The 12,530-nt window shown below is 42.8% G+C and overlaps 1 protein-coding gene across 4 annotated transcripts in view; it reads right to left on the bottom strand.

Annotated features, from left to right (window-relative positions):
- Nucleotides 1-12,530, bottom strand: part of AHCTF1 (AT-hook containing transcription factor 1) — a 63,612-nt gene that overhangs the window by 36,434 nt on the left and 14,648 nt on the right. For all 4 annotated transcript variants that reach the window (XM_060753943.2, XM_060753940.2, XM_060753941.2 and 1 more), the window contains exons 5-8: nucleotides 11,696-11,903; nucleotides 10,150-10,266; nucleotides 9,036-9,120; nucleotides 6,718-6,868 (exon numbers count right to left, since the gene is read on the bottom strand). In XM_060753943.2, coding sequence (XP_060609926.2) covers nucleotides 6,718-6,868; nucleotides 9,036-9,120; nucleotides 10,150-10,266; nucleotides 11,696-11,903 — 561 coding nt within the window. The remainder of the gene's footprint in view (nucleotides 1-6,717; nucleotides 6,869-9,035; nucleotides 9,121-10,149; nucleotides 10,267-11,695; nucleotides 11,904-12,530) is intronic.

The following is a 12,530-nucleotide window of genomic DNA, read 5'->3' as shown; positions in this document are numbered from 1 at the left end:
TCTGCGAAATCCACACCTATGGGTGAATAGCAAGCTACTGACCTGGAGGTGGGTCATGCCACGCAGGAGAAGAGGACAGCTCTGCCAAACGCAGCGTCTTTCTTTGCTTGTATGTCCAACTTGTAGTGAGAGGCAAACGTGGAGGGAGTAGACCACGTAGCTGCTCTACAGATTTGGTCCAGAGGGACTCCTCGAAGAAAAGCCTGGGACGTGGACACCGAGCGTGTCGAGTGAGCCACGACATGAGAAGGAGGTTCTTTCTTTGCCAATTGGTAAGCTAGTTGGATTGTTGAAACAATCCAGGAGGCCAACCCTTGAGAGGATATCGGGTGGCCCAACATGTCTTTTCTGTATTTCAAAAACAGCCTAGGTGACTTCCTATAGGTGGAGGTCCTATGTAGGTAAAAGGAAAGTGCCCTCTTAACATCGAGGGAGTGTAACGCTACCTCCAACGGGGAGGATGGGTTGGGGAAAAAAGCTGGTAGGATAATATCCTGTGACATATGGAAATAGGAAACAACTTTGGGTAAAAACGTAACATCGGTCCGAAGGACCACTTTGTCTTCGTGGAACCTGATATATGGAGGATCTGAGCAGAGGGCTGTTAGTTCGCTCGAACGTCTAGCAGACGTAATGGCCACTAGGAATGCCGCTTTCCAAGACAAGTGGGAAATGTCGGCAGAGGCCATCGGTTCAAAGGGCGGTTTTGACAACTGAGATAACACTAGTTCTAGGCTCCATTGAGGTGAAGGGAGGGATGCAGGAGGGTGAACATTTTTATAGCCCTTGAGGAATAATTGAATGAGGTGGTCTTGAAAAAGGGACGGCAAGCCGAACTTTCTACGGCCGGAGGAAATTGCTGCAATGTAGCATTTGACCGAAGAAAGGGAAAAATTTTTGTTGGAAAGGAGCACAAGGAAATCCAATATCACAGGGGTGGGGGCTGAAAGGGGCGTGTGGCCTACTGTTTGTGTATACTTTTGGAAGGATGACCACTTATAATGATATGACTTTTTAGTAGTTGGTTTATGGGCGGCTAGGAGAATTCGTGAAACTTCATCGGATAGGTTCAGTGTGGTCTGATCCTCCACGCCGTCAGGGAGAGGGAGTGGAGGTCTGGGTGGAGGACTAGTCCGTTCTCCACTGAGAGAAGGTCTGGGGTTGGAGTGAGTCGGAGGAACTCTTTGTTGGAGATCTGGAGAAGAGGAGCAAACCAGTGTTGGCGTGGCCACCAGGGGGTGATCAGGATGCAATCTGCATTGTCCTGAATTATCTTGGCTATGACTGGGGATAGGAGAGGGAGGGGCGGGAAAAGGTAAAGAAGGCCCGGAGACCATAGGAACAGGAAAGCGTCTCCTAGACAACCTGGGGATGCGCGAGGTCGGAGCCTTGCACAATAGAGAGGGCAATGTGTGTTTACAGGGGATGCGAACAGGTCTATCCTGGGGACGCCCCACTTGCGAGTGAGAGTCTTGAATTGTGTGTGATGTAATTGCCACTCGTGATTGTTCTTTGAGGATCTGCTTAGGGAATCCGCCAGTATGTTGTCCTGGCCTGGTAGGTGGATAGCTGTGAGGGTGATGTTCCTTTGGATGCACCATTCCCAGATTCGTGTCGATATGGATAGCAGAGTCTGAGAGCGTGTCCCCCCCTGCTTGTTCAAATAATATTTGACTGCAGTGTTGTCTGTCACAATTTGGATTTTGCGGTTTGAGATAATGCGGACAAAGGCTCTGAGGGCCTTTTCTACTGCCATCATCTCGAGTGCATTGATGTGGAATTTGCGGTCCTGAGGAGACCAGTGGCCGCTTACTGTGAAGCCCTTGAGGTGCGCTCCCCAACCTGAGTTGGAGGCGTCTGTCGTGAGGGACATGGACGGGTGAGGTTGGATGAAAGGCATCCCTGATTGAACATTGTATTGCTTTGTCCACCATGAGAGGGAGTGGAGGACGGAATGTGGTGGGTATAGGATTCGGGATTGAGGTTCCCGTAGAGGATCGAATGTCTTGATGAACCATCTTTGCAGTGGTCTCATTCTTAGGCGGGCAAATGGGGTTACATTTGTGGTAGATGACATGTGTCCAAGGATAGATTGGATAGCCCAAGCTGAGGTCCTTCGGGACTGTTGGAGGTTTAGAATTGCTCGTTGAAGATTGATGAAGCGATCGTCCGGGAGGAAGGCTTTCTGAAGGGAGGAGTCTATGACGGCTCCTATGAACTGGATTCGTTGAGTCGGAGTGAGGTGGGATTTTTCCTGGTTCACGACCAGGCCCAAGTCCTGTAAGAGAGATAAGGTATAATGAATGTCGTTGTATAGCTGTGTCTTTGATACAGAACAAAATAACCAGTCATCCAGGTACGGAAAAACCATAATGTTCTGCTGACGGAGGTGAGCCGCTATGACTGACATGCATTTTGTGAACACCCTGGGTGCCGTGGACAACCCAAACGGGAGAGAGTTAAATGAGAAGTGGTTGTCTTGGACTGCAAAGGTCAGGAATCTGCGGTGTGATTCCCTGATTGAGATGTGGAAGTAGGCGTCTCGTAGGTCCACCGTCGCTAGCCATGCTCCTGGTGGAATGAAAGGAAGTATGTTAGGAAGTGTAACCATGCGGAACTTGCGTGGTGTGATGAAAGTATTGAGCCTGCGAAGATCTAGGATGGGGCGTAGTCCCCCATCCCTTTTGTCTACTAGGAAATATCGAGAAAAGAAGCAGGAGGTGGTATTGTGTGTGGAGTTAGAGGATATGGCGCCCTTTTGAAGGAGGGAGTGTATTTCCTCCCAGATCTCTTGAGAGGGCTGTGTAAGGAGGACCTTTCCCACAGGTGGGTAGGTGTCAAACTCTATCGCATATCCCCTTTGAATTATGTCTAAGACCCAGGCATCTGTAGTGATGGATTGCCATGCTGGAAGAAAGAATTGTAGTCTATTGAGATATGTGAGTGGTGGTGTATGCGTGGAAGGAGAAATGGTTTTGGGTAGTGATGTGCTAAAAACGACGTTTAGAGTTGTTAGAGGGTCTGGTGCCACGGTACTGACCTCTGAAAGGGAGCTGAGGCCGCCTCGGGGCCGTAGACTGGGTGTAAGATCTTTGACGTCCTCTGTAGAAGGAGGTATTATAGGGTCTGTTGTAGTAATGAGGGCGATAGTAGTATGAGCCCCATCGTTGGCGTTGATGGGAGTAGGGTTGCTGGTCATACTTGAAGACGGTTTGTTTCATTTTGTGAGAATGTTCAAGTTGTGAATCAGTCTCAGGATTGAATAGACCTGCCTCATCCATGGGGAGGTTTTCAATGAGGGTGCGTTGAGATTGAGAGAGGATAGCAGCCCTAAGCCAGGCATGGCGCCGAAGGGCCACGGAGCCTGCAATGAGTTTGCCAGAGGTGTCGGCTGTGTTTCTCGCAAGATCTTTTTGCAGAGATGATAAGAGAAGAGCTTCTTCTTTAAAAGCCATGGCAAGTGGTTGTTCAGCTGGAGGTAGTAACTCCAGGTATGGTGATATTTTGTTCCATAGGAGGGTTTGATAAACACTCATATAAACTCCGTAGTGGGCCATGCGTGCGAATAGGCATGCTGAGGAATAAAATTTTTTGGCCATAGAGTCAAGTTTCCTTCCCTCTTTATCAGAGGGGGAGGTTTGGTTTGGTTGGACAGGTTTTGGTTGAGCATCAGTTACAATGGAGTTTGCCTTAGGCATTTTAGATAGCCATGAGGCTGAAGAAAGATCAATACGGTATAAATTTTCTGCCCTTTTGGGGGTTGCCGGGATCATAGCCGGAGCAACACCAGTATTTTTTAAGATTTTTAGTAGAAATGGTAAAGTGGGCAACACAGTGGAAGTAGGTTGTTGTTGTTCAGTAGAAGTAAAGCATGGGTCTACCACAGTATCTGTGGGTTCAGGTGTAGAGAGATTCAGGGACCTGGAAAGCCTTATTAACAAGGCAGAGAACTTTTTAAATTCTTCCAAATTTTTGGGGGAAGGATCAGAATCTGGAATGGGTTCCTGTATGACTGGAGTATCATCAGTGGACTCCAGGTCTACTGTCTCAACCTCTTGGTGAGCTTGTGCGAGGGGGTCTTGGCATGGTTGGGGGGGATCTGGTTCAATGTGTTCTTGTGGAGGGCGAGAGAGTGTAGCAGTAGGAGCTGCATGAGGTGGATATGGGTATCCAAACTGGGGTGGATACTGGGTATTGTAGTCCTTAGCGTGGGTGGGGGGAGGTGGATAATAGAAAGGGTACATAGGAAAAGGTGGAGGGGGAGGGTAGAGGTGATAAGGGTAATCTTGTGGGCTGTAAGGATGGTATTGATCGTGAGATCTAGCTCTCTTGGAAGGGTGGGGGTTAGGAGGGGGATGAGGGGAAGGAGAGAGAGAGCGCTGGCGGCGGCGCGGGGCCCGCGCCGCGGAAGTGTGCTGCTCCGAGGGAGGAGACTCCCTCGGTACCGGCGAATCTGGTGGGCTGGGGGAGGGGGGAGGTGAGGATTGGGAGGGTGGAAGGGGCGGAGGAGAAAGCTCCGCGTTCGGCTGATTTTGGAGCGGATCCAGGAGCTCCAGAGGGGGAAGGTAAGTAGGCTCTTCCAGCTGGAGCATGGGAGGGAGGGGATCTTGAGGCTGAAAGGCGGAACCGGGAAGGTGGGAGGCCGGTTCCAGCATAGGAGGGCTCAAGGGCTGTTCGCCAGTGAGTTGCCGTCCCTTTTTTTATTTTGAAGATTTTTCTTTTGATTTAGCCGACCTCGTGGCTTGTTTAGAGGGCTTTGCTTTCTTTTTAGGCGGCTCCACTGAGGAAGCGTTTGCCTGGCTCGAATCTCGCCTATCTCCAGCACGTGGAGAGGGAGGCTGAGTGAGCTCTTGGGTTGGGGAAGAATGGGAGGGGGGAGGGAGCGTCTGGGGAGCCAAGGCGCGTTCATAAAGGAGCGCTTTTAAACGATTATCTCTGCCCTTGCGGGCTCTACTGGTGAAACTTAAACATATCTCACAGGATTGGAGATTGTGAGCCTCCCCCAAGCATAACAAACATTTGGAATGTTTATCAGCCTCGGGCAAAGTAGCCCCGCAGGCCGAGCAGTTTTTAAAATACGGAGAAGACATGCCAGCCTGAAGTAGAGAGTAGTCAGTCTGTCCGGGTCAGGAGTGGAGAGAGAGACGGAGTCAGAAGGGAAGTCCTTAGTCAAAAAAGCCGGTAGAGAGTGGGCGAATGTTCCAAGATGCTGCCGGATTAGCGCGGAAAAGGAACTAGAGCTCACCCGCATGCGGCGGGATATATATACCGAGGGGGCGGGGAGGTGGGCGGAGCCTTAAATAATCATTTTTTTATTTCATCAAACTTAGAATGTTCCGGATTTCTGCGCATGCGCAAAGGGAAACCCATAGGTGTGGATTTCGCAGAGGACACGAAGAATAACTGCTTCGCATTTTAAATATTCATATGGTAAAAACATGAAAAGCTGAGAATGTTTGTGTGTTTTATGACAAACAACCTTGCACCAGACAGCTCTGATAATACGTACTTACATTGAAGTATTGTGCCGTTTCTGGGATGTATGGCTGTGTTCTGGCAGCATTTTCTCCTGACTTTTCATCCACACCTGTGGCTGGCATCAGAAGATGTCAGCTACAGATGCAGGCGAAACGTCAGAAAAAAATGTTGCTAGAACACATCCATACAGCCCAGAAACCACACAACACTCCAATGATTCCAGCCATTTGACAAAATAATACCTACATTGCCTACACAACATCTCCATGAGCATTAAGCTTTAATACTAATTATTATAAAGAAATATACCAATTTCAAGACTTAAATAACCTAACTATTTTAGCCTCGGTAAAGTCTAGAACATTACCATTCTAGACATTTTCATACATTCTACTCAGCTTCACAGCACGAGACTGGCACATCTTTCTCTTAGAATGCTCTAATACAGTGGTTCTCAACCTGTGGGTCCCCAAATGTTTTGGACTTCAACTCCCAGAAATCCTAACAGCTGATAACTGGCTGGTATTTCTAGAGTTGTAGGCCAACACACCTGGGGGACTCACAGGTTGAGAACCACTGCTCTAATACTTTCACAAAATATGACATAGAACGTTACCAGCCAGCTAGCCTTATGAGTTTCACTATTACACTAGAAGCTTATTTCTCTAATATAAGCTAGATATATATTTCTACTCAGATAAAGTAAAGGTTTTCCCCTGACATTAAATCTAGTTGTGTCTGACTCTGGGGGGTGGTGCTCATCTCCATTTCTAAGCTGAAGATCCAGCGTTTGTCTATAGACACCTCCTAGGTCATGTGGCTGGCATGACTGCATGGAGTGCCATTACCTTCCTGCCAGAGCGGTACCTATTGATCTACTCACATTTGCATGTTTTCGAACTGCTAGGTTGGCAGAAGTTGGGGCTAACAACTGGAGCCGGATTCGAACCTACGACCTTTTGGCTAGCAAGTTCAGCAGCTCAACAGTTTAACCACTGCACTGCTACTCAGTGATACTGTTAACAGTGTAGTTTCTATCCCAATTAAAATTCTAGAGCTTACAAGCATTTGTACATAGTGTAAATGTAAATTAGTCACTATTCTACATAATTGGATAATCAAATCAAATAAAAATTATGGAGAAACATATTTAAACAATCTTTACTAGAGAATGTGGTCTTACACAATTAGTTTTCATTCTTAGTTACAACAAGCTTTTAAAATGTATTCTATACTCACCTTCATTAATGCCATCTTCTCTATCGACATGGCTTCGAAACTTCTCTACAGTTTGGCAACCAATTAATTTGGTGTTGCTACTCTGTCCCCTCAAAGAGAAAATTCCACATGTGAGGTCCAACGTGTACCTTTCTTCACAGTATTCCAAACCCTTGGGTGGGGGAGAAAGAACCAAAGTAACTACCATGAAGAGATTATTAACCCACACTGAAATCAGTAACTTAGTTTTAAAAAAATGCTCAGAAAGAGTTCGCTTTTTTAAAACCTTATTAAGCACACCACATGCTACCACCTCCTACTAAATCAATAAGCAATAGAAAGATTTGTAAGATTTTAGGAAATACCATGTTTTAACAAAACAGCAATAGTTAAATTTAATACCCAAAATACATACTTGAAAAAACATTTTCCAATTATGATATGATACATCAAAGTTCGATATTGACTTAAAGAAGGGTAAGGAAACTGGAATGGGAAAAAGGACTCACTCTTCACAGGAAAGGCTGGATGGCATTTGGGTGTGTGGCCCAGCTTATCTGAAGCCCACCAAAAGCTGGACAAGAGTGGTCACGTTAGCCATGAAAGTCAATGGTCTCCCTGCCTCACTTTAAGCCCTTATTACGGACTTGAAATGCTACCCTCCTTCACTCAATTGGAGTCCCATGCCAGGTAGAAAACAAGACATAAAATCAATACATGAAATCTGATATACATTTCCTTCTTGCTAAGATACCAAAAGATATCTGTACATGACTTCTACTGGCATTCATTGTTGAACTGAAGAAATATTGCTAAATATTGCCATAGTTTGAAGCCATTTCATTTTTAGCCATCAAGAAATAGCACTTTAAATTATACCTATCAACTTATGAGTGTTCTCCAGTAATTTGAGGTATTTTGCAAGCATACATTTAATCATTCCAATGGAATTTTTTTTTTAAAAAATGGAGGTATTCAGTCAAATGCAATAAATAAATATGTCCTACTGCAAGTTTTCAACACTCACGAAGTCCCCAGTTTTATTTATCAGACAAATTATTCTTAAGATATTTGAAGACAACAAAGTTGCTTTTAAAAAACAAAAGTGACACTTAACCGAAAAAATACAGGGCAGGAAATCACTTTATAAAAAGACATGTTGTTGAAACAAGCAACAAGCTAGAAGATATTTAAAGAATTGAGCCTGCTGAAGACATAAATCCAGGGATGAGGGTTCTGTTTAAGCTAGCCAGAATGCTTGGGGCATTCTAAAACACAACCAGGAGTCAGTGGAATCTCTCCATGACAGGCAATAAAAATACCTGCTTACAAATGTATGTGGGTAAATCCAAGATTTCCTTTTGGGCTTTCACAATACTACCTCAGCCTCAGATAAAATAAAAGCAATTGCTACAATTTATACTGCAGAATGAAGATAAATCGTCTACTGAATTCAGACCGTTACTGAATGTGATTCTGTATGTTTCCTTCTCATAAGAGCATCCAGTTTGAAAGCTGGATTACATCAAAAGTCTCATTCATTTGTGCTAGTCTACAACACTAAGGGGCTGCTGTATCTAACTGTTTATGTCTACCTGAGAAATATCTATGCTGAACTGGTTCCCTTCTCCAGGTGCTTCACAATTAGCCCAGAGGCTTTGGGGACCACCACCACCCAAGAGTAGATTGGGAAGTGATATGTGGCAAACTAGGAGGATAAAGCACAAGCTGAGTCACACATCTCAGATGTCATCCAATCGGCAAGGGAAGAGGTCAACATACAACATCCAATCAGCAAGGGAATGAGTCCACAATGTGGATTTAACAAATTCAAAACAAAAAGTCAGAGCTGCTGCTTCTAAAATATATGTACACTCATATATGCACATTAGTTTAATACACTATATAGATGTATATAGATACAAAACAGTATAACCATGTCTTCCCGGCTTGTTTGGCAAAACCCATATGCTCAATTTTAATTTATTCTCTAAAACCAAAGGAGCAAAATTATGTTCAGGTGCTTTTAGATCAACGCTGGCAATTTCAGAGACCACGCGAGCTAATTTTCATCCCTATAGCAGCCTGCAGCACCCAGAAAAAAACAGCTGAAAATGAAAGCAAGTGTAAATTCCGGTTTTCATCTCCAAAACATTTTCCAAAACATTGGGAATTTAGGACCTATATTTAAGGTATCTTCCACTCCCGGAGGCCTCCAAAAGTAGCAAATTAACCATCTGGGGGTAATTACCTAATTTTGGAGTGTGGGGCTTTAGAACTTTGGGAAATCTTTGGAACTTTATGGAACGATATTGAGCTTCGATATATGAATACTTTACCTCATACATAATTTGCCCTGATGCCAAACGCCTTCTGTCACTGAAGGCCAACTGCAGTAGATGTAAGCTAAGAATATCTCCTTCACTAGAATGTAAAAAAGTTAAGATTTTAGTGCAGAATTTAGAAAACATTATTATATTTACTAACTTCTGGATAAAGTAGATCACTGAAATCCCACCTTATTCCAGTAGGCCTTATTCTAGTAGCAAGTGCACCAACACATATACAGAAGTTTAAGTGAAAACATATTTCTCATGGTTTCAACAGCAGATCAGATTAACTGTATGGAAACAATTGCCTTCATATGACCTGAGACCCTTGTGTATGTAAGGTTTATAAACACATTTAAGCGACAATATTCAAGACCATCTTCTATTGCAAATGAAACATTCAAGCCAAAAAATGTTCCTAATTATGCTCTAAAATTCAACCCTCCACACCAATGGTAGTATTCTTGAGTAGCTGAATATGCTGTGGACCAGATTTGCCATTAATAGGCAAAAGAAACAAAACAAAACCTAATCACAGAACTCCACATGCATGGATTCTTTATCTGGAATTCTAGTTCAGACTATTTAACAGTTCTGCAATATATATGACTACATAAGCAAAGTGTCTGGTAAAGCATTCTCCTGAGAACAGAAGTTGTGAGGAAAGGACTAAAGATAGAATGCAATTCCCAGAGGCTTCCTAGAGAGGCAATCCCCCCTTTTTGGTCAGAAAAACTGTGGGCTCAGGAATCCAGAGGATTTGAGAGCAGGAAAAATACCCAACATGTTTCCACTTCTCATCTACAGTAAGACTTAGGGTGCATCTACAATGTAGCATTAATGCAGCTTGAACCCACTTTAACTATCATGGCTCCAGGCTACGAAATCCTGGGAATTATAGTGTAATGAGGCACTGGCACACTTCTTGACAGAGAAGGTTAAGATGTTTTAGAAATACAACTCCCATGATGCTATATCCTTGAGTCAGGCCAGTTCGTTTTGTCAAACTGCATTAATTCTACAGTGTAGATGCATTCCCAGTTAAGATTTAGGCTCAACACAGATTATAACCTTGACAATGAGCAGTTGCTTTTTCTATATTTGACAAATCAGTTTTACCCACCTTTCTTGCGTTGACTGAACAGCCCACAAGTAACAACAATTGCGAGGGTCATTTTCAGGTTCTTGAAAAGTAACAGCATATACAGGAATTCTACCTCCTTCTAACTGGGAGTGGTATCTAAATTGGGAGAGGGGGAAAGGGGCAACAAATAGACACAACTGTTCATCAGTTTACATGAGACTGCATAATAACATATTTTGAACTCCCTGCCCAGGGAAGCCAGAATATTCCCCCTCCCTGCTGTCCTTCAGGTGGCAGGTTACAACCTTTTCATTCAGTCAGGCTTTTAAAGAAGGTTTTTAAGATTGTAATGGGCTGCTGTGATTTTATATGCTTTTAATTATGTTCAATACTGTTTTAATACTTGTATATTTTAAGTTGCATTGCAATGCTTTTAGTTATGAGCCACTTTGAGTCTCTATATGGAGAGAAAAAGCATGATATAAACAATATAATAATAATAATGTTTTTTTTTGTGTCAGGAGAGACTTGGGAAATTGCAAGCTGCTTCTGGTGTGAGAATTGGCCATATGCAAGGACGTTGCCCAGGGGACACCCAGATGTTTTAGCATTCTGTGGGAGGCTTCTCTTATGTCTCCGGGTGAGAAGCTGGAGCTGACAGACAAGAGCTCACCCTGCTCCCCAGATTAAAACCACCAAACTTTCGATCAGCAGTCCTGCTGACACAAGGATTTAACCCTTTGTGCCACTGGGAACTCCTAATAATAGTAATAGTAGTAGTAGTAGTAATAATAATAATAATGCTACAACACATACCCTATTTAACAAATTCATTATTGATATATTCTTGACTTTTTTCCATGTACTGACTATTTCGAGTCTTGTGGCACATAGCATTAGTAACATAAGGTTTTCATGCACCAAATTTTTATTCTCACTTTCTAATAGAGAGAGTAGTAAGGCTTCCCTGAAGTGTATTGTTTCCCCCACTATTTATTTTATCCATGACAGAACTTCATCCAAGAATCTTCATACTTTTGGGAATGTCAGCTAAATGTGGGTCCAATCCCTTTTTTCTCCACACTTTCTCCAACATAGTTTACGGATACCATTATTGATTCTATGTATTTTAAGTGAAGAGTGATATCATCAAAGTATAATTTTCAAAGTATTTCCTCTCAGTTGTGCTGAAATTGATTTATATGCTTGGGCTTTCCAGATTAAGTCACATTTTTTCTATTCTATTTAAATCCTAGATCTGATTCCCTTGAGTTCAAGCCATCTGAACCTGTCTATTCTCACTTAACTACTGGACTGTTCTATCACAAGGAAATGTGACAAAATGACTGCAATTCAATTATTTTAGTTTTGAGCTATTTTTCCAAATCCTGTTAAACTATATTGTACTTTTCACATACTTTCTTAGTTTACATACGGCTGATATAAGGATTTGATAAAAGGATAACCACCCACATTTTTACATTTCAATGAAACAAACATTGCAAGTAAGACCATCATTATCAACCCTTTCTTTTAGATTACTTCATCGATGGAAATATTTCGCATATCATATAAACATACTTACTCTTTCTTCAGGGTTTTCATGTTCCACAATGAGAGATATCCATCAGAAAATCCAACAACTAACTGGTTAGTCCTATGAATGTATGAGAGAGTTGTCACAGCATTCCCTGAAGGTTTCAATAACTGGAAACAAAGATGCCGACCATTCCTTGTTGTAATTTCCCTTGTTTGTGGGACTTCAGGAGAGATTCCAGTGATAATTTCTAAATCTGTGTAAATGACAACATGCAACTTAAATATGCACTGATAAATTTTGCCTATTTTTAAGTTACATCAAAGAATAAAGTAACCATAGAAAGGTAGTTCAGATTGAAAATCTGCAAAAAATGTTTATTTTTCATTTGCTCTACTTTTTGTCCAGTAATTTAAGTGGCACTTATTACTGGAGTCTGCCCACTCTACTTGAATTATATACAAGTTTTATGCAATTTCTTAAATACAATTTTACACAATTTTATCATGCGCAATATCACTAGAGACTTTGGAAATGAATGTATTAGAAAACAAGGCTGCAATCGATTGTGGGCAGTAATGTGAACATAATTTTCAGTATAACACTCAGGAATCTTTGTGTAATTCCTCCAACCCACCATCCCTCAGAAACCATTATGAATAGGATCCCAAGAGAGACCAGGGTGGTCCCATCCTTGCTGGCCTTCTGCAAGCAGCTCAAGATGCTTTTCTGCAGGCAGGAATTTGGAGAGGGATAATGGGCACATTGAGGGGGAGGTTGTGGGTGGGATTTTTGGGATACTGGGTGTTTTAAAATGCACTTTACTTGTATTTTAACTGTATTTTTAACCTAACACACACAGAGTACTGTTTAATTCTTTTTA

This window comes from Anolis sagrei, chromosome 1, assembly GCF_037176765.1.
Source record: "Anolis sagrei isolate rAnoSag1 chromosome 1, rAnoSag1.mat, whole genome shotgun sequence".
Classification (NCBI taxonomy): domain Eukaryota; kingdom Metazoa; phylum Chordata; class Lepidosauria; order Squamata; family Dactyloidae; genus Anolis; species Anolis sagrei.
This window is presented reverse-complemented; position numbering and strand designations above follow the sequence as displayed.